The 22,872-nt window shown below is 38.2% G+C and overlaps 1 protein-coding gene across 1 annotated transcript in view; it reads right to left on the bottom strand.

Annotated features, from left to right (window-relative positions):
* Positions 1-22,872, bottom strand: part of LOC128645715 (ecto-NOX disulfide-thiol exchanger 2) — a 270,444-nt gene that overhangs the window by 130,003 nt on the left and 117,569 nt on the right. Inside the window, exons 8-9 of the mRNA XM_053698920.1 lie at positions 10,397-10,609; positions 4,007-4,113 (exon numbers count right to left, since the gene is read on the bottom strand). Of these exons, the coding sequence (XP_053554895.1) occupies positions 4,007-4,113; positions 10,397-10,609 (320 nt within the window). The remainder of the gene's footprint in view (positions 1-4,006; positions 4,114-10,396; positions 10,610-22,872) is intronic.

Genomic DNA, 22,872 nt, shown 5'->3' with positions numbered 1-22,872 from the left:
GAGGATTCAGTATTCACATTAATACCTGACCTACTGCGTTTACCCTGTAACACTGGTAACTTAGATAATACCTCTGTAAGGGTAGTAGACATAACTGCAGCCATATCCTGCAGAGTAAAAGAATTAGACGCACTTGAGGTACTTGGCGTCGCTTGTGTGGGCATTAAAGGTTGTGACACTTGGGGAGAATTAGATGGCATATCCTGATTCTCTTCAGACTGAGAATCATCCTTAGGCACACTTTCTTTACCTAAAATATGCTTTTTACATTGTAAGGCCCTTTCAGTACAAGAGGTACACAAAGTAAGAGGGGGTTCCCCAATGGCTTCTAAACACATAGAACAATTAGTTTCCTCAATGTCAGACATGTTGAACAGACTAGTAATAACCACAATAGTCGTAGATCACCTCATTTATTGATTAAAACAACTTTTAGAAAAATGTGTACTGCGCCTTTAAGAAATAGAAAAGCGCACAATTTTTTCACAAACTGTCTAAAACGTTTAAAAAACGCTACACAATTAAATATAATGATTCGATTGGCCCAAAAATTATTGCACCCTATAAGTAAAAGGTGAATTTACCCTCTAAGAGACATTTTAACCAAAAAATATATCTCAACAGAAAAAATGACCCCTGCACCTCGCCACAGCCTACCTGCCCCCAGGGTACTGCAAAATGACTCGACAACGATCCGGTGAACAGAACACAAGTTTAGGCCCCACCGGAGCTAATGCCTGCTGCCTTCTCAGTCAGAGTAAACTGCGCGTCTGAGCGCGCGAAATAGGCCCCGACCATCATGGACGTCGTCCTAACAGTCTGTTTAACCGCATGGGAAGCGGTTTGAAAAATAAGCCATGTGGTGCCCTTAAAATATTTTAATAAAAACTGCAGCCCTACTGACTTTGAATAAAATATAAAATGTCAAGCTGCCTCTTCCAGTGTCCAGCCCAATACAGTGTCAAAGCAATATGTATAAACACAGGATTTTCAGTAACACCCTCAGTGTACAGGTCTACTGCTTACCCCTTCCCTTGCAGGGAAAAAATGTCAGCCAGTTCTGATATACCAAGTCTCCTCAGAAATAAAAGTCCGAACATACCTCAATGCTGCTTGTAGCATGACACCGTTCTCCACACTGAATATTTCTCTTGCACTACCTTCAGAAGCTCTGTGGGAACCAACATGGATCTTAGTTACATCTGCTAAGATCATCAACCTCAGGGCAGAATCTTCTTCTTCCATATCTCCCTGAGGAAAATAGTACTCACCGGTACCATTTAAAATAAAAAACGTCTTGATTGAAGAATCTAAAATAACACCTCACTTTACCTCTTTCTATTACTAACACAGGCAAAGAGAATGACTAGGTTGGGAGGGAAGGGAAGAGCTATATATACAGCTCTGCTGTGGTGCTCTTTGCCACTTCCTGTTAGCAGGAGGTTAATATCCCACAAGTAAGGATGAAATCTGTGGACTCGTCATATCTTTGTAAAAGAAAAGCATTTTTTTTTTAATTTATATTTTAAAAACAACTTTCATGGAAAAACAGGCTTAAAAACAAACAATAAAACCCCCCCAAAAAAGTACATAATCTGTTACTAAAAACGGATCCTCACTGAGCCATCAATAAAATAAATAACTCCACCACTAACAGTGCCTGCAAAAACTGCCATAAAAACCTGCACCCTGACAGGAATAATAAAAAACGTCCCCCTGCAGCGTTTCAGCTGAATAAGTGCCAAATTTTTCCCTGCTACATAGAAAAATAAAACTGGCACTTACCTCAATATTTATCTGTCCGGCAGCAGGACAGCTCACCTGGTTTGAGAGGATACCATCCCTCACATAAACCTGTGGAAATACAGAAAGACTGAGTAAACTTACTCAGGCTATCTAAATAGGGCAGCAAAATGTTTTGGGAAAACGCAGTGAGGATTGTACCCCACAAGTTCCCAATTGCTTAAAAGCCACCATTGCCCTACTGAAGAGACTGACATGGGCTAAGGCTAGACTCTTTAGAAAGATCAGAGCAAACCTACTCTGCTTTAAAATAAAGAAAATCTTGATTGTAGATCAGACATCAAAACTTCACCTCCTCCTTGCACTGCAGGCAAAGAGAATGACTGGGGGTTATGTGTAAGGGAAGTGACATATATAGCAGCTTTGCTGTGTTGCTCTTTGCCTCCTCCTGCTGGCCAGGAGTGATATTCCCACTAGTAATTGATGATTCCGTGGACTTAGGAAAGAAATTAAAAATTCTGACACTTCTCTGCCAACCTCCTGGGACGAAAGGCAAAGAATGACTGGGGGATGAGGGGAGTGGGAGGAGTATTTAAGCCTTTGGCTGAGGTGTCTTTGCCTCCTCCTGGTGGCCAGGTTCTTATTTCCCAAAAAGTAATGAATGCAGCTGTGGACTCTTTCCATTTAAGAAGAAAAACTGCCTACAGTCATATGCATGTGCAAACAGCCTGTAAATGACTGATTAATAGGCATATTGCCATATACAGTCTACCCTATAGGGAAGATAAACACTGAAATTATTTACATATTTAACATTACATCTCTAAAGGTATCTCTTGGTCCTTTACTGTTGTGATAGCTAATACGGACACACCTGAGGAAGGGGGTTTAGCCCTGAAACGCGTAATGAGGATTAAACGTACCTGGCCAGGCAAGCAGTTTAACTGTCTTTCTACAATCGTTTGTCCCACTAATAAATCTGCTAATGAATCAATAAAGAAGCAAACTGTTCAATTGTTTCTTTACTTATAGTTTTATACTGTGATATCTTATCTTATCTTAACTATATATATATATATATATATATATATATATATATATATATATATATATATATATATATGTATTATAGCTTTATATTATATTTAAAGGGACAGTCTAGTCAAAATTAAACTTTCATGGTTCAGATAGGCCATGCAATTTTAAACAACTTTGCAATTTACTTTGATCAAATTTTCTTTGTTCCTTTGGTGGTATTTTTTGAAAAGCTAAACCTAGGTTGGCTCAAACTGATTTCTAAAACCGTTGAAAACCGCCACTTAGCTCAAAGCAGTTTGAAAGTTTTTCACAGCTAGACAGTACTAGTTCATGTGTGTCATATAGATAACACTGTGTTCACTCCCGTGGAGTTATTTAGGAGTCTGCATTGATTGGCTAAACTGCATGTCTGTCAAATGCACTGATATAAGGGGGCAGTCTGCAGAGGCCGAGATGCAAGGTAATGTCATGTGATCGGGGGCTGGCAGAAGATGCTTAGATTCAAGTTAATCAGAAAGTTAAAATGTATATTAATATAAGTGTTGGTTATGCAAAACTGGGGAATGGGTAATAAAGGGATTATCTATCTTTTTATACAATAAAAATTCTGGAGTAGACTGTCCCTTTAACATACCTCACTTTGGCACTATCTACATTTTTTGTGTTTTTCTAGATATATTTTTGCAGGCAAGACAGCTGCCCAAAACAGGGATCATTTTATATATTGTATATTATGTATTTCTAGATACAAGGCACTCAGATTTGTTTTAATATATTGAGGCATTTATCACTATACATATTCCCTATATTGACACCAACAGGGTCTATATGCCTATGTTAATTACTTACCCTCATGCTTTCTACAGTATGTATGGAAATGTTGCAAACAGCTATACTTAGTCTATGCACATTTATCTACTGAAAAAGAGACTATACGTGGCCAGTTTCTAATTTGCTGTATTAAGCAGCCAAGTGTACAAAACACAGACTGTAAGCCAAAAATGTACTTAAAAAAGTTTCACGTTAACCAGCAGTGAAGGTGTTTCTAGAAGACACCACTAGGAAGTTGTGCACATTACAAAGAGAGAAATTTGTCTCTATTCCCCAGCTACATACCACTTAGCTCCATACGTTTGTGATGTGTCACTAAGCTGCGTCCCAAAATGCAGTGTCCCCCTGTGTCATGCTGCTCAGCAAAAGGTATAACTATAGTGCTAAATCTTACCTGTGCCTGCTCCCTCCATGTGTTTAAGTTCTTACGTTGTGCTTTGCTAAAATGGTCCCGCACTCTTTGTTTGGATGCTGCGTGGAATACACATAGAATCTGAACAACTGAAAACACAAAAATGGAGTCTTTGAGAGACACATCACCAGAATTGTTGGTGGGTGTAGAGGGAAAACAAAAAGCTGGGGTAGGGTGTGTGTAAAAACATAATTTATGTAAGAACTTACCTGATAAATTCATTTCTTTCATATTAGCAAAAGTCCATGAGCTAGTGACGTATGGGATATACATTCCTACCAGGAGGGGCAAAGTTTCCCAAACCTCAAAATGCCTATAAATACACCCCTCACCACACCCACAATTCAGTTTAACGAATAGCCAAGAAGTAGGGTGATAAGAAAGGAGCGAAAGCATCAAAAATAAGGAATTGGAATAATTGTGCTTTATACAAAAAAATCATAACCACCACAAAAAAGGGTGGGCCTCATGGACTCTTGCTAATATGAAAGAAATGAATTTATCAGGTAAGTTCTTACATAAATTATGTTTTCTTTCATGTAATTAGCAAGAGTCCATGAGCTAGTGACGTATGGGATAATGAATATCCAAGATGTGGAACTTCCACGCAAGAGTCACTAGAGAGGGAGGGATAAAATAAAGACAGCCAATTCCGCTGAAAAAATAATAATAATCCACAACCCAAAACAAAAGTTTTTAATCTCAAAATAATGAAATTATAAGCAGAAGAATCAAACTGAAACAGCTGCCTGAAGTACTTTTCTACCAAAAACTGCTTCAGAAGAAGAAAAACACATCAAAATGGTAGAATTTAGTAAAAGTATGCAAAGAAGACCAAGTTGCTGCTTTGCAAATCTGATCAACAGAAGCTTCATTCCTAAACGCCCAGGAAGTAGAAACTGACCTAGTAGAATGAGCCGTAATTCTTTGAGGCGGGGAATTACCCGACTCAACATAAGCATGATGAATCAAAGACTTCAACCAAGACGCCAAAGAAATGGCAGAGGCCTTCTGACCTTTTCTGGACCCAGAAAAGATAACAAATAGACTAGAAGTCTTTCTAAAATCCTTAGTAGCTTCAACATAATATTTCAAAGCTCTTACTACATCCAAAGAATGTAAAGATCTCTCCTTTGAATTCTTAGGATTAGGACATAATGAAGGAACAACAATCTTTCTACTAATGTTGTTAGAATTCACAACCTTAGGTAAAAATTTAAATGAAGTTCGCAACACTGCCTTATCCTGATGAAAAATCAGAAAAGGAGATTCACAAGAAAGAGCAGATAACTCAGAAACTCTTCTAGCAGAAGAGATGGCCAAAAGGAACAGAACTTTCCAAGAAAGTAATTTAATGTCCAGAGAATGCATAGGTTCAAACGGAGGAGCTTGTAAAGCCCTCAGAACCAAATTAACACTCCAAGGAGGAGAAATTGACTTAATGACAGGTTTGATACAAACCAAAGCCTGTACAAAACAATGAATATCAGGAAGAATAGCAATCTTTCTGTGAAAAAACAGAAAGAGCAGAGATTTGTCCTTTCAAGGAACTTGCAGACAAACCTTTATCCAAACCATCCTGAAGAAACTGTAAAATTCTAGGAATTCTGAACGAATGCCAGGAGAATTTATGAGAAGAACACCAAGAAATGTAAGTCTTCCAGACTCGATAATAAATCTTCCTAGACACAGATTTACGAGCCTGTAACATAGTATTAATTACTGAGTCAGAGAAACCTCTATGACTAAGAATCAAGCGTTCAATTTCCATACCTTCAAATTTAATGATTTGAGATCCTGATGGAAAAAAGGGCCTTGAGATAGAAGGTCTGGTCTTAACGGAAGAGTCCAAGGTTGGCAACTGGCCATCCGAATGAGATCCGCATACCAAAACCTGTGAGGCCATGCTGGAGCCACCAGCAGCACAAAGGAACGTTCCATTAGAATTTTGGAAATCACTTTTGGAAGAAGAACTAGAGGCGGAAAGATATAGGCAGGATGATAATTCCAAGGAAGCGACAACGCATCCACTGCCTCCGCCTGAGGGTCCCTGGATCTGGACAGATACCTGGGAAGTTTCTTGTTTAGATGAGAGGCCATCAGATCTATTTCTGGAAGACCACAGATTTGAACAATCTGAAGAAATACCTCTGGGTGAAGGGACCATTCGCCCGGATGTAACGTCTGGCGACTGAGATAATCCGCTTCCCAATTGTCTACACCTGGGATGTGAACCGCAGAAATTAGACAAGTGCTGGATTCCGCCCATACAAGTATCCGAGATACTTCTTTCATAGCCTGAGGACTGTGAGTCCCACCTTGATGATCGACATAAGCCACGGTTGTGACATTGTCTGTCTGAAAGCAAATAAACGATTCTCTCTTCAGAAGAGGCCAGGACTGAAGAGCTCTGAAAATCACACGGAGTTCCAAAATGTTGATTGGTAATCTCGCCTCCTGAGATTCCCAAACCCCCTGCGCTGTCAGAGATCCCCATACAGCTCCCCAACCTGACAGACTCGCATCTGTTGAGATCACAGTCCAGGTTGGGCGAACAAAGGAAGCCCCTTGAACTAAACGATGGTGATCTATCCACCACGTCAGAGAGTGTAGTACATTGGGATTTAAGGATATTATTGTGATATCTTTGTATAATCCCTGCACCATTGGTTCAGCATACAAAGCTGAAGAGGTTGCATGTGAAAACGATCAAAGGGGATCGCGTCCGATGCAGCAGTCATGAGAGCTAGAATTTCCATGCACAAAGCTACCGAAGGGAATGATAGAGACTGAAGGATTCGACAGGCTGAAACCAATTTCAGACGTCTCTTTTCTGTTAGAGACAAGGTCATGGACACTGAATCTATTTGAAAACCCAAAAAGGTTACCTTTGTCTGAGGAATCAACAAACTCTTTGGTAAATTGATCCTCCAACCATGTAATATTAGTATCCTTACATAACGATTCAATATCTTTAGATCCAGAACTGGTCTGAAGGAATTCTCCTTCTTTGGTACAATGAATAGATTTGAGTAAAATCCCAGACCCTGTTCCAGAACTGGAACAGGCACAATTACCTCGGCTGACTCTAGATCTGAAACACATTTCAGAAATGCCTGAGCTTTCACTGGGTTATTGGAATGCGAGAGAGAAAAAATCTCTTCGCAGGTGGCCTTACCTTGAAACCTATTCTGTACCCTTGAGAAACAATGTTCTGAATCCAAAGACTGTGAATTGAATTGATCCAAATGTCTTTGAAAAATCGTAACCTGCCCCCTACCAGCTGAGCTGGAATGAGGGCCGCACCTTCATGTGGACTTGGGAGCTGGTTTTGACTTTCTAAAAGGCTTGGTTTTATTCCAGATTGGAGAAGGTTTCCAGACAGAAACCGTTCCTTTAGGGGAAGGGTCAGGCTTCTGTTCCTTATTCTGATGAAAGGAACGAAAACGATTAGCAGCCCTGTATTTACCTTTAGATTTTTTGTCCTGAGGCAAAAATGTTCCTTTACCCCCAGTAACAGTTGAAATAATAGAATCCAACTGGGAACCAAATAATTTATTACCTTGGAAAGAAAGAGCAAGCAAAGTTGATTTGGAAGACATATCTGCATTCCAAGTTTTAAGCCATAAAGCTCTTCTAGCTAAAATAGCTAAAGACATATACCTGACATCAACTCTAATGATATCAAAGATGGCATCACAAATAAAATTATTAGCATGTTGAAGAAGTTTAACAATGCTATGAGTATTATGGTCTGATACTTGTTGTGCTAAAGCCTCCAACCAAAAAGTGGAAGCGGCAGCAAGATCAGCCAAAGAAATAGCAGGCCTAAGAAGATTACCTGAACATAAATAAGCTTTCCTCAGAAAGGATTCAATCTTCCTATCTAAAGGATCCTTAAAGGAAGTACTATCTGCCGTAGGAATAGTAGTACGTTTAGCAAGAGTAGAGATAGCCCCATCAACTTTAGGGATTTTGTCCCAAAACTCTAATCTATCAGATGGCACAGGATACAATTTCTTAAACCTTTGAGAAGGAGTAAATGAAGTACCCATATTATTCCATTCCCTAGAAATTACTTCAGAAATAGCATCAGGGACAGGAAAAACTTCTGGAATAACCATAGGAGGTTTAAAAACCGAATTTAAACGCTTAGTAGATTTAGTATCAAGAGGACTAGAATCCTCCATTTCTAAAGCGATTAAAACTTCTTTAAGTATTTAATTCCATCTTAAATAAATATGAAGATTTATCAGTGTCAATATCTGAGACAGAATCCTCTGAACCAGAAAAATCCTCATCAGAAACAGACAAATCAGAATTATGACGGTCATTTAAAATTTCATCTGAAAAATGAGAAGTTTTAAAAGACCTTTTACGTTTATTGGAAGGAGGAATAACAGACATAGCCTTCCTAATAGATTTAGAAACAAATTCTCTTATATTAACCGGAACATCCTGAGTATTAGATGTTGAGGGAACAGCAACAGGTAATGGTATATTACAAATGGAAATACTATCTGCATTAGCAAATTTATCATGACATTCATCACAAACTACAGCCAGAGGAACAGTTACCAAAAGTTTACAACAAATACACTTAACTTTGGTAGAACCAGCATCAGGCAGCGTCTTTCCAGAAGTAGATTCTGATCCAGGGTCAATCTGAGAAATCTTGCAATATGTAATAGAAAAAACAACATATAAAGCAAAATTATCAAATTCCTTAAATGACAGTTTCAGGAATGGGAAAGAATGCCAATGAACAAGCCTCTAGCAACCAGAAGCAATGAAAAATGAGACTGAAATAATGTGGAAAAAAAGGTGGAGACAAAAATGACGCCCACATTTTTTAGCGCCAAAAAAGACGCCCACATTATTGGAGCCCAAAATTTTTTGGCGCCCAAAATATTTCGGCGCCAAGAATGACGCCACATCCGGAACGCCGACATTTTTGGCGCAAAACGTCAAAAAAATTACATAATCACGAACAACTTCCGGCGTCAAGAATGACGCCGGAAATGACAACAGAAATTTTTTGCGCCAAAAAAATCTGCACCAAGAATGACGCAATAAATTGAAGCATTTTCAGCCCCCGCGAGCCTAACAGCCCACAGGGAAAAAAATCAATTTGAAAACAATTTTGTAAGGTAAGAAAAAAATTGAATATTCATATGCATTAACCCAAATAATGAAACTGACTGTCTGAAATAAGGAATATTGATCATCCTGAATCAAGGCAAATATAAGTTTAAAGACATATATTTAGAACTTTACATATAAAGTGCCCAACCATAGCTTAGAGTGTCACAAAAAATAAGACTTACTTACCCCAGGACACTCATCTACATATAGTAGAAAGCCAAACCAGTACTGAAACGAGAATCAGTAGAGGTCATGGTATATAAGAGTATATCGTCGATCTGAAAAGGGAGGTAAGAGATGAATCTCTACGACCGATAACAGAGAACCTATTAAATAGATCCCGTAGAAGGAGACCATTGAATTCAAATAGGCAATACTCTCTTCACATCCCTCTGACATTCACTGCACTCTGAGAGGAAAACTGGGCTCCAGCCTGCTGCGAAGCGCATATCAACGAAGAATCTAGCACAAACTTACTTCACCACCTCCACGGGAGGCAAAGTTTGTAAAACTGAATTGTGGGTGTGGTGAGGGGTGTATTTATAGGCATTTTGAGGTTTGGGAAACTTTGCCCCTCCTGGTAGGAATGTATATCCCATACGTCACTAGTTCATGGACTCTTGCTAATTACATGAAAGAAATGGAGATTATCTATTAAGTGCAATTAATATACATGATAGAACTTTTTAAACATGTTCAAGTAATAATTTTGGATGAAAAAGGGTTACATTGTTTATTATTGATTTTTAAGGTAATGAAAAACAAAATAAAGGCTTTATTGATAGACAAATGTAAAAACTTTTCCCAGAATAAATAAATAAAATAAACAAAAAATATTGTCTAAATAAAATAAAGAACAAAAAAAAACCCAAACCTAAATGAGTATTTAAGAAGGTACTCCATGTGAGGGCAAAGAAATAAATATGTAAGATAAGAAAGAGTGAAATGTAAATATGAGTTATTGTTCAAGCACCGCCTGTCTTCATGCACAAACTGGATCACTCTATAAAATGCATCAGACGTAAAGCAGTTATGTGCCTGTCGTATCAGGAACATATCTCTTGTGCTTTTAAATCACATTCTAATAGGTACATCTTAAACAAACATATTCTAGTCATATACCCCTACTTGTGTAAGATACACGTATCCCTAAGAGATTCTTGTGTCAGACATATATATATATATATATATATATATACAAAAACATTTTTCAACATAGCAACTCACACTGTTGTAAGATAGTGTTAAGGCCACATTTGAACTCCTCTTTAGCCTCCTCCAGGCGTCTCTTGTGTTCTTGTGTTTCGTTCTGTAGACGACGCACACTGCTGCTCATTGACTGAATCATGCCGTAGAAGCTGTTGGCACTCTGTCTGTTCACCTCCCCACGCTCCATCCATGTGATCAGTGTTTGCACAGCATCTTTGAAAGTGGTACTATCTGTGAAATAATTGGATAGTAGTGACAATGGCTATTGCAATCTTCCACATAACATGATGTTAAGTGATGGTAAACTCTCCCCTTTATAAAAATAGGTTTGGAATGTTAGTGATATTTTAGATGGAGTTTTATTAATCAGTTATAATGAAGTTGCACTATAACTTACTTTTTAACATAGATATGAAATGCAAATACCCTGCGCTCCGCTGCCCACTTCAAAAGTAATTTTTTCTGTGAGCTAACAATTTGAATTGTTCTCCAATCAGTGCTTTAGCTACAACAAAAGAAACCCAAAGGGGAGAGCACTGATTTGAGAACAGTTCAAGCTGCTAGCTCACAGAAAAATTGATGTTTGAAGTTGGTGGCGGAGCTCGGGAAATTTGAATTTCATATCTACATTAAAAAGTAAGTTATAGCGCATCTTTATTACAACTGATAAATTAAAACACCTGGCCACCAGTAGGAGGCCAAGACACCCTACACCAGAGTTTCAAGTATCCCTCCTACTTTCCCTTCCCTCCCAGTATTGTATATAGCCAAGGATAGGAAGAAGTAAGAGACAATAGGATACAGAGATGCATAATGGAACTGCCGCCACCACAAAAAATAAAAAAATATTCTGAGTGGGGCATGGACTCTCACTACAAATAAAGAAATTAATTTATCAGATAAAAATCAATTGTGTTTTCTTTCTAATGATAGTGAGAGTTCACAATCCTTACTCTTGGGAACCAATACCCAAGCTGTGGAGTCCACGAAAACATGTGTGGGATAAAAAAAATATATTTTTTTTAAAAAGGCAGGCCCTCAATTATCAGGAACTACCGTCTGAAGAACCTTTCAGCCAAAAGCTGCCGAGGCAAAAAATCAAAATGATAGAATTTGGTGAAAATATGCAGGGATGACCAAGTAGCAGCCTTGCATATCTGTTCTACACAAGCCTAATTTTTAAAAGCCCAAGAAGTTGAAACTAAACAAGTAGAATGAGCAGTAATTTGAGTAGAAAGTTGTTGACCCGCCTCCAAATTAGCCATACGGATTAAACTCCTCAACCAAAAAGATAAGGAAACTGAAGTAGCCTTCTGACCTTTCTGTTTACCAGAATACAGAACAAATAAACAACTTGAAGTTTGACTAAATTCCTTAGTAGCCTGCAAATAGAATTTCAAAGCTCTTACAACAACCAAATTATGCAACAGTCTCTCTTTTGAAGACACTGGATTTTGACAGAGAGAAGGAACAATAATTTTGTTATTAATGTTCTTAACTGAAACAACCTTTGGCAAAAACCCAGACACGGTGTGCAAAACCGCTTTGCCTTGATGAAAGAACAAGTACTGTGGTCCAGTAGAGAGATAAGATAATTCTGAAACTCTTTTAGATTAAGAAATTACTAAAGAAACCAAACCTTCAAGATATTTTAATATACAAAAAGTGCATTGGCTGAAATGGAGGAAATTGTAACTCTGAAAAACAAATTACCATTCCAAGAAGAAGAAATTGGCTTAACAACCGGTCTAATCCAAACAAGAGCCTGAACAAAGGATTGAATATCAGGTAAACATGCTAATTGTATATGTAACAAAATTGAAAGGGCAGACATCTGACCCTTAAAGGGACATTAAGCACTAAATAAATGCTACATAGAATTATACATTCAAAGAAAAGATTAGTCTGAAAATAACTTTCAGATGTATTTTTTTTTTTAAGTTTCATTAGTTGTTTAAATAGTGACAATATAAGTGTAAAGTTTAAATGTCTATAAAACAATGTGAGCTGCCATGTTGTAACTTAGGTTACTTTCTCTGCTGTGACCAATTAGGGACAGTTTTAAATAGGTCACTAGAGTGTGCAGCCAATGGCTATGTGGAATATAACAGTGTTCTGCACTTTCATTTCTAACAGGAACTGAAAAGATCACAATTTCAGAATGGAATTACAGGAAAAGGGGACAAAATAAATAATGTTTATTGTAGAGTTTATATATATATATATATATATATATATATATATACACATACACATATACATATATATATATATATATATATATATATATATATATATATATATATATATATATATATATACACTATTTATCATTTTAAGTTTCCATCTAAAAAAGTGTTTAATGTCCTTTTAAGGGAACTGGCTGACAAGCTTTTGTCTAGACCCTCCTGAAGAAAATGTAAAATCAGTGGAATTCTTACTGAATGCTAGGAAAAAACATGTTTCGAACACCAGAAAAAAGATATACTTTCCAGAGATCAGTCTAGTAACAGCCTTATGAGCATCATAAGTATCAATTACAGACTCAGAAAACCCTCTCTAAACTAAATTCAAGCATTCAATCTCCATGCAGTCAAGTTGAGAGACTGAAGATTTTGATAAAAGACTGGACCTTGCACAAGCAGGTCCAAATGTAGGGGAAGACGCCATGAAGGAGCAGTAGACATCCTGACCTGGTCTGCATTCCACGTCCGTCGGGCCATCCTGGAGCTACCAATATTATCTACTGTGTGAGACAATCAACCACTCTGGGAAGATGTATTACTGGAGGAAAGATGATAATGCCATGGGGCTGTCAATGCATCTGTTAACTCAGCCTGAGGATTCTTTGCTCTGGAACTATATCGTGGTAGTTTGTGATTGAGTCGAGGCACCATCAAATTTATATCCGGCTCCAAGGAACTATAAATTAATTGAATATCTCCTGATTGAGAGACTATTCCCCTGGATGGAAAGTTTGGCAGTTCAAGTAGTCCGCTTTCCAGTTGTCCCCCCCTGGGATGTGGATGGCTGAAATCGAACAAAGATTTACTTCTGCCCATGACAGTATGCAAGATATATGTGGCCCTCGGTTTACGACGGTTCAATTTGCGCCGTTTCAGAATAACACCCTTTTTTATGCTATTGAAAAGCATTGACTGCTATTGAAAGTATTAGCACATGCATACATTAAAAAAGCCAGTAGGTGGAGCTGTCCGCTTGTGTTGCAGCAAACACACGCAAAGAAAAGCAAGCCAGACATGATCAATGGATCAGCTTTCAAAGGAACAAGATCTAGCAGCCACTTCCCTTAGCTGCAGAGTCAATGCAGAGAACTGTATGCAGAAAAAGGCAAGTAAAAAACGTTTTTGTTCATTAAACTTAGTTTGATGATGATACAGTCTGTTGTGTGATTAAACACAGGCAGGCTGAAATTAATCAGTGTATATCCAGACCTGAGCAATGGAGCCGTTTTTAAAGGAACAAGATCTAGCAGCCACTTCCCTTAGCTGCAGAAAAATGCAAGTAAAAAAATGATTTTGTTCGAGGGGGGCGGAGCCAAGCCGTGCTGGGACATGGCTGTGTTCTAGCTGAGCTCCGTAGCTTTCGTAGCTCTAACTACATATAAGGGATTAGTGGAGGTCCCATACCGAATGTATCTCTTCAGTTAATAATAAGGGCTTATAACGGAACTGGATTTAGTTCACTACGGACCCATAGAAAGCTTTGCGCTGCAGTTCCTGTTAGATTTAGCTGTGGGTGCGGTCGCCATCTTGGATTGCAACGCAGAGAGGAGGCCTTCCAGACACATAAAAAAGACGTTCGCACTGAGTGACTACCCGATCAGCTCAAGCACTTAGAGGCTATACTTACTGTCCCCACAGATATTGTTGGTGCCGTTTCTGACAGGAGCTGGATTTGAGTGGTCTGATAGATTGCTGTGCCACGCTACATTGTGGCCTACATGGGGGTGAGTTACTCTGCCTAAAATATAATAGACTATACTATTCAGGACATACCTTACATCCTAGGCTTAGATTTCTTGGGAGTGCTTTACAATCTATAAGCCGAGATCTTGAGAAGGGGAGGCTTATACAGTACCAGGCTCCTGTAAATAAATAAATAACTGGACTTTTCTGGGCCCATCTACACACTTTGAGACAGGAGTTGGATCAGTGAAATATGGCATTTTGATATAAAGGATTATGCCCAGATAAATCATACTTCATTTGAAGGTGAAACACAGTAAATATTCTAAGTACCATTTACACGCAATTATCTATGTCCTAATACATCTCAGCCGTTAAGTTTTGCATTTTTCTGCATAAAGGTTGGATACATGGAAGTGACCCAGAACTTAATAATATCGAAGTTTGTTAAAGATTGAGGGTTTTCCTTTGTGTGTTTTTGTTATATTGCAATGTCGCAACGCAAGGGCTCAAAAATGGATAAACCAGCTAAAATAAACTCTAATACACCTTCAGTGACTGCTTTTTTTCACTCTTCAGAGGTAGCAACCTCTGAATTATCTCAACTTAAAGATAAACTTCCTTCTGACTCTCAGATGGAATCTCCAGCTACACATCATCATACACTAAAGTTATTACATTCACAGATTGCTGATCTTCCCTCTAAATCTGACCTTGCATCATTAAAGTCTTTTATAAAAGAGGAAATGAGAGATCTGAAAAAAGACCTAACAGACATGGGCTCTCGAATTGAATATCTTGAAGAGGGACAGGAAGCTCTCAACAATTTAGTCAGCTCTAACACAACTCAATTATCAATACAAGACTCTATAGTTCAAAGTGTACAGGAAAAGCTAGAGGACTTGGATAATCGAGGTAGACGCAACAACCTCAGAATAAGAGGTGTCCCGGAAGAGGTCCAACAGGATCAACTAAAATCATATCTAAAAGAATTGTTTGCTTTTCTACTCCCAAGATCGCCCACACTTCAGCCTGAAGATATTGAACGAATTCATAGAGCACTCAGACCACCCTCTAAACCACCGGCATCCCCAAGAGATGTGATTATAAAATTCTTATGACATACAACTAAGGAAGAACTGTGGCATGCAGCAAGGACCAGAAGAGAAATCACATTCAGGGATCACTCCCTACAAATCTACCAGGACTTATGCTCTCAGACTATTCAAAGAAGAAAGGAGGTGAGATTTATCACTAAGACTCTTCAAGACAATAACATTCGCTATAGATGGCGTTTCCCATTCAGCTTAGTAGCCACCCATAATGGCACTCAAGCCATTTACAAGAACTTCCAGGACTTGGACACTTTCTCTAAGAAACTAAATATTAATATTGTCCCTCCGGAGGATAATGTATTGAACGCACCTCCTCAACCAAAGGACAGTAACCAGGACCCTCCCAGAGAACAACGCCCTCAGTGGATTAGGTCACAACCTAAGAGACGGAAATCAGATCCTACTCCACCAATAGCCTTGTAAACTGACCTCTCTAAAACCCTTAGAGACCTTAATGTTATTTCAATGATTTAATTTGTATCATATTTTACTGATCTACCATGGTCCTCCGCGAGGGGACATTTTGACCTGAAGGTTGGGTAAGACATTTGTGAAAAATATTATAGTGAATATAATGTCTAGTCTGGCCTATATATTGTCATGAAGGTTCTTTCACCACTCTTTTTCTGTCAAATGTTACCATCTCAGGTTTAAGCCTCACACCAATATGATATGTTGGGTCTCTTGGGCTTCTCTCTTATCTTTGAGGAGATGCGCAAGTTTTGGTTGGGTGACTTGAAATAGTCTCCTTCATAAGCAAACCTTCCACTAGCCCTTAATATAATTTAAGTATATCTAACTAAAGCATAGATACGGCACCCCCCATTATGGTGTACAGTTTTAAAGTTACACTTAGACTTAAGAATGTTTATCATAGTTTATTTCCTTTTGTTAATGTCTTTTTGAATGTGTTTAAGTTGTCTCAAATGTTCCTATATGATACTATCCCAAGTGCTAGAGGTTTTGTCTTTTATCACTCCAAGTTACTTGAAATAAGCTACACCTTAAAACTCCAAGACGATGTTAGAAAATAATAATCTTAAAATCTTGTCACATAACGTTAAGGGTCTCAACATTCCACAGAAAAGGTCTATGGCAATTAGAGATTATAAAAGACTCCGCTGTGATGTGGTTATGCTTCAAGAGACCCACTTTAAAAGAGGTCATGAACCTAGATCTTCCTTTCAGAAGTTCGGCCCTACTTATTTTTCCTCAAACTCTACCAAACATAACGGTGTAGGTATTATGATTAATAAAAACACCCCTCTTAGAATTAACTCAGTTATCAGAGATAGGGAAGGAAGATATTTGATTCTCACAGGAACTTTCCATCATAAATGTATTGCTATAGTTAATATTTACGCACCCAGCTTAGACTCACCTCGATTCTTCCAACATATTTGCAAAATAATTTTAGACACAATCCGGGGTAGTCTACTTATTGGTGGTGATTTTAATATAGCTTTAGATCCATCCCTGGATTGTTCTACAGGGACATCATCGACCCCTAGTAAAGTCCTTCAAACAGTTAAAGCACATCTCTCCTCCTTAGCAGTTCATGATGCATGGCGATTGGATCATCCAAACATCAGGGATTATACTTTTTATTCCTACCCACATAAACATTACTCTAGGATAGATTACATATTGATTGAAATTACCAGTCTAGCACAGGTACTACATACAGATATTCATCCTATAACGTGGTCAGACCATGCCATGATTAGTTGTACACTAAATTTCCAGCCACACTCGTCTTCACAATGCACCTGGAGACTAGATGAAACCCTGCTAAAAGACCCCATGATCAGAATCCAAGCCACCAGCAAACTAGAAGAATATTTTAAATTAAATGATACTCCCAACATCAACCCTCAACATTTGTTGAATGCACATAAGTGCTTCTTAAGAGGAGAATTAATAGCCCTGAAAGCTGCTAAAATAAAACAAAACCAAGTTTACTTATCTTCCCTAATGACAGACTTAACCAAATTACAAGAAATCCAAAAGGCCTTCCCTAAGGATCAATCCCTGTTAGATAGCTTAGAACACAAGAGGCAACAACTTAATTGTTACTTGGGCAAGGAAGCCAAAAGAAATGCCCTATACCTCAAGAAAAGTTCTAGCTAGACAGCTTAAGAGAAAGACACTCAGTAGATATATCACACATATAAAAGAGAATAATGGCAAGGACTGCTTTACATCCACAGATATAGCAGAAAAGTTCAGACAATACAATGAATCCTTATACAATCTGAGCCAAAACAATAAACCCCCTAAGATAGTGCCATAAAATATTATTTATCCCAGCTAGAGCTTCCCAAAATCACTCCAGAATAAAAAGATGACTTAGACGCTCCATTCAAAGCATCAGAGATTCTAAGAGCATTCAAATCTCTTAAGGGGGGAAGGCACCAGGATCGGATGGTTTTGGTAATGAATACTATATTACTTTTAAAGACCTTTTGACTCCCTACCTCTTACGATACTTTCACACAATCGATGAAGGCTGTGAGTTTCCCCCTGTAGCTTTGTGGGCCAAAAACATAATTTATGTAAAACTTACCTGATAAATTCATTTCTTTCATATTAGCAAGAGTCCATAAGCTAGTGACGTATGGGATATACATTCCTACCAGGAGGGGCAAAGTTTTCCAAACCTCAAAATGCCTACAAATACACCCCTCACCACACCCACAAATCAGTTTAACGCATAGCCAAGAAGTGGGGTGATAAGAAAAAAGTGCGAAAGCATAAAAAATAAGGAATTGAAATAATTGTGCTTTATACAAAATAATCAAAACCACCACAAAAAAAGGGTGGGCCTCATGGACTCTTGCTAATATGAAAGAAATGAATTTATCAGGTAAGTTTTACATAAATTATGTTTTCTTTCATGTAATTAGCAAGAGTCCATGAGCTAGTGGCGTATGGGATAATGACTACCCAAGATGTGGATCTTCCACGCAAGAGTCACTAGAGAGGGAGGGATAAAATAAAGACAGCCAATTCCGCTGAAAATAATCCACACCCAAAACAAAATTTAAATCAAATAATAAGCAGAAGAATCAAACTGAAACGGCTGCCTGAAGTACTTTTCTACCAAAAACTGCTTCAGAAGAGGAAAACACATCAAAATGGTAGAATTTAGTAAAAGTATGCAAAGAAGACCAAGTTGCTGCTTTGCAAATCTGATCAACCGAAGCTTCATTCTTAAACGCCCAAGAAGTAGAAACTGACCTAGTAGAATGAGCTGTAATCCTTTGAGGCGGAGTTTCACCCGACTCGACATAAGCATGATGAATCAAAGATTTTAACCAAGACGCCAAAGAAATGGCAGAGGCCTTCTGACCTTTCCTAGAACCGGAAAAGATAACAAATAGACAAGAAGTCTTTCGGAAATTTTTAGTAGCTTCAACATAATATTTCAAAGCTCTAACTACATCCAAAGAATGCAACGATCTTTCCTTAAAATTCTTAGGATTAGGACACAATGAAGGAACCACAATTTCTCTACTAATGTTGTTAGAATTCACAACCTTAGGTAAAAATTCAAAAGAAGTTCGCAACACTGCCTTATCCTGATGAAAAATCAGAAAAGGAAACTCACAAGAAAGAGCAGATAATTCAGAAACTCTTCTAGCAGAAGAGATGGCCAAGAGAAACAAAACTTTCCAAGAAAGTAATTTAATGTCCAGCGAATGCATAGGTTCAAACGGAGGAGCTTGAAGAGCCCCTAGAACCAAATTCAAACTCCAAGGAGGAGAAATTGACTTAATAACAGGTTTTATACGAACCAAAGCTTGTACAAAACAATGAATATCAGGAAGACTAGCAATCTTTCTGTGAAAAAGAACAGAAAGAGCAGAGATTTGTCCTTTCAAAGAACTTGCAGACAAACCTTTATCCAAACCATCCTGAAGAAACTGTAAAATTCTAGGAATTCTAAAAGAATGCCAAGAAAAATGATGAGAAGAACACCAAGAAATGTAAGTCTTCCAGACTTGATAATATATCTTCCTAGATACAGATTTACGAGCCTGTAACATAGTATTAATCACAGAGTCAGAGAAACCTCTATGACTGAGAATCAAGCGTTCAATCTCCATACCTTCAAATTTAAGGATTTGAGATCCTGATGGAAAAAAGGACCTTGCGATAGAAGGTCTGGTTTTAACAGAAGAGTCCACGGTTGGCAAGTAGCCATCTGGACAAGATCTGCATACCAAAACCTGTGAGGCTATGCTGGAGCTACCAGCAGAACAAACGATCGTTCCTTTAGAATCTTGGAAATCACTCTTGGAAGAAGAACTAGAGGAGGAAAGATATAGGCAGGATGATACTTCCAAGGAAGTGACAATGCATCCACTGCCTCCGTCTGAGGATCCCTGGATCTGGACAGATACCTGGGAAGTTTCTTGTTTAGATGAGAAGCCATCAGATCTATTTCTGGAAGTCCCCACATTTGAACAAGCTGAAGAAATACCTCTGGGTGAAGAGACCATTCGCCCGGATGTAATGTTTGGCGACTGAGATAATCCGCTTCCCAATTGTCTATACCTGGGATATGAACCGCAGAAATTAGACAGGAGCTGGATTCCGCCCATACCAGTATTCGAGACACTTCTTTCATAGCCAGAGGACTGTGAGTCCCTCCTTGATGATTGACATATGCCACAGTTGTGACATTGTCTGTCTGAAAACAAATGAACGATTCTCTCTTTAGAAGAGGCCACGACTGAAGAGCTCTGAAAATCGATTCGTATGAGATTCTGCTAAATGTGAAGACTGAGCAAGTACCAAGATATCGTCCAAATAAGGAAATACCACAATACCCTGTTCTCTGATTACAGACAGAAGGGCACCAAGAACCTTTGTAAAAATCCTTGGAGCTGTTGCCAGGCCAAACGGCAGAGCCACAAACTGGTAATGCTTGTCCAGGAAAGAGAATCTCAGAAACTGATAGTGATCTGGATGAATCGGAATATGCAGATATGCATCCTGTAAATCTATTGTGGACATATAATGCCCTTGCTGAACAAAAGGCAGAATAGTCCTTATAGTTACCATCTTGAATGTTGGTATCCTTACATAATGATTCAATATTTTTAAATCCAGAACTGGTCTGAAGGAATTCTCCTTCTTTGGTACAATGAAGAGATTTGAGTAAAACCCCAGCCCCTGTTCCAGAACTGGAACTGGCATAATTACTCCAGCCAACTCTAGATCTGAAACACATTTCAGAAATGCTTGAGTCTTCACTGGATTTACTGGGACACGGGAAAGAAAAAATCTTCTTGCAGGAGGCCTTATCTTGAAGCCTATTCTGTACCCTTGTGAAACAATGTTCTGAATCCAAAGATTGTGAATCGAATTGATCCAAATCTCTTTGAAAAAACGTAATCTGCCCCCTACCAGCTGAGCTGGAATGAGGGCCGCACCTTCATGTTGACTTAGGAGCTGGCTTTGGCTTTCTAAAAGGCTTGGATTTATTCCAGACTGGAGATGGTTTCCAGACTGATACCGCTCCTGTAGGGGAAGGATCAGGCTTTTGTTCTTTATTGTGACGAAAGGAACGAAAACGATTAGAAGACCTAAATTTACCCTTAGATTTTTTATCCTGTGGTAAAAAAGTTCCTTTCCCCCCAGTAACAGTTGAAATAATAGAATCCAACTGTGAACCAAATAATTTATTACCCTGAAAAGAAAGGGAAAGCAAAGTTGACTTAGAAGACATATCAGCATTCCAAGTTTTAAGCCATAAAGCTCTTCTAGACATATACCTGACATCAACCCTAATAATATCAAAGATGGCATCACAAATAAAATTATTAGCATGTTGGAGAAGATTAAGAATGCTATGAGAATTATGATCTGTTACCTGTTGCGCTAAAGCTTGCAACCAAAAAGTTGAAGCTGCAGCAACATCCGCTAAAGATATAGCAGGTCTAAGAAGATTACCTGAACATAAGTAAGCTTTTCTTAGAAAGGATTCAATTTTCCTATCTAAAGGATCTTTAAAGGAAGTACTATCTGCCATAGGAATAGTAGTACGTTTAGCAAGAGTAGAGATAGCCCCATCAACCTTAGGGATTTTGTCCCAAAACTCTAATCTGTCAGATGGCACAGGATATAATTGCTTAAAACGTTTAGAAGGAGTAAATGAATTACCCAAATTATTCCATTCCCTGGAAATTACTTCAGAAATAGCACCAGGGACAGGAAAAACTTCTGGAATAACTACAGGAGATTTAAAAACCTTATTTAAACTTTTAGATTTAGAAACAGGAGGACCAGAATCCTCTATTTCTAATGCAATTAAGACTTCTTTAAGTAAAGAATGAATAAATTCCATTTTGAATAAATATGAAGATTTATCAGCATCAACTTCTGAAACAGAATCCTCTGAACCAGAGGAATCATTATCAGAATCAGAATCATGGTGAACATTTAAAAATTCATCTGAAAAATGAGAAGTTTTAAAAGACCTTTTAAGTTTACTGGAAGGGGGAATAACAGACATAGCCTTCTTAATGGATTTAGAAACAAAATCTCTTATATTAACAGGAACACTCTGAGCATTAGATGTTGATGGAACAACAACAGGTAATGTAACATTACTAAAGGAAATATTATCTGCATTAACAAGTTTGTCATGACATTCATTACAAACAACAGCTGGAGGAACAGATACCACAAGTTTACAGCAAATACACTTAACTTTGGTAGATCCAGCCTCAGGCAGCGATTTTCCAGAAGTATCTTCTGATTCAGGGTCAATCTGAGACATCTTGCAATATGTAATAGAAAAAAACAACATATAAAGCAAAATTGATCAAATTCCTTAAATGACAGTTTCAGGAATGGGAAAAAATGCCAGTGAACAAGCTTCTAGCAACCAGAAGCAAATAAACAATGAGACTTAAATAATGTGGAGACAATAATGACGCCCATATTTTTTGGCGCCAAGAAAGACGCCCACATTATTTGGCGCCGAAATGCTTTTTAGCGCCAAAAATGACGCCACATCCGGTAACGCCGACATTTTTGGCGCAAAAACGTCAAAAAATGACGCAACTTCCGGCGACAAGTATGACGCCCGAAATAACAAGAAAATTTTTTTTGCGCCAAAAAAGTCCGCGCCAAGAATGACGCAATAAAATGAAGCATTTTCAGCCCCCGCGAGCCTAACAGCCCACAGGGAAAAAAGTCAAATTTTTAAGGTAAGAAAAAAATGATTATTCAAATGCATTATCCCAATAATGAAACTGTCTGTCTGAAATAAGGAATATTGAACATCCTGAATCAAGGCAAATAAATGTTTAAACACATATATTTAGAACTTTATATAAAAGTGCCCAACCATAGCTTAGAGTGTCAAAAAAATAAGACTTACTTACCCCAGGACACTCATCTACATGTAGTAGAAAGCCAAACCAGTACTGAAACG

This window comes from Bombina bombina, chromosome 1, assembly GCF_027579735.1.
Source record: "Bombina bombina isolate aBomBom1 chromosome 1, aBomBom1.pri, whole genome shotgun sequence".
Taxonomy (NCBI): domain Eukaryota; kingdom Metazoa; phylum Chordata; class Amphibia; order Anura; family Bombinatoridae; genus Bombina; species Bombina bombina.
This window is presented reverse-complemented; position numbering and strand designations above follow the sequence as displayed.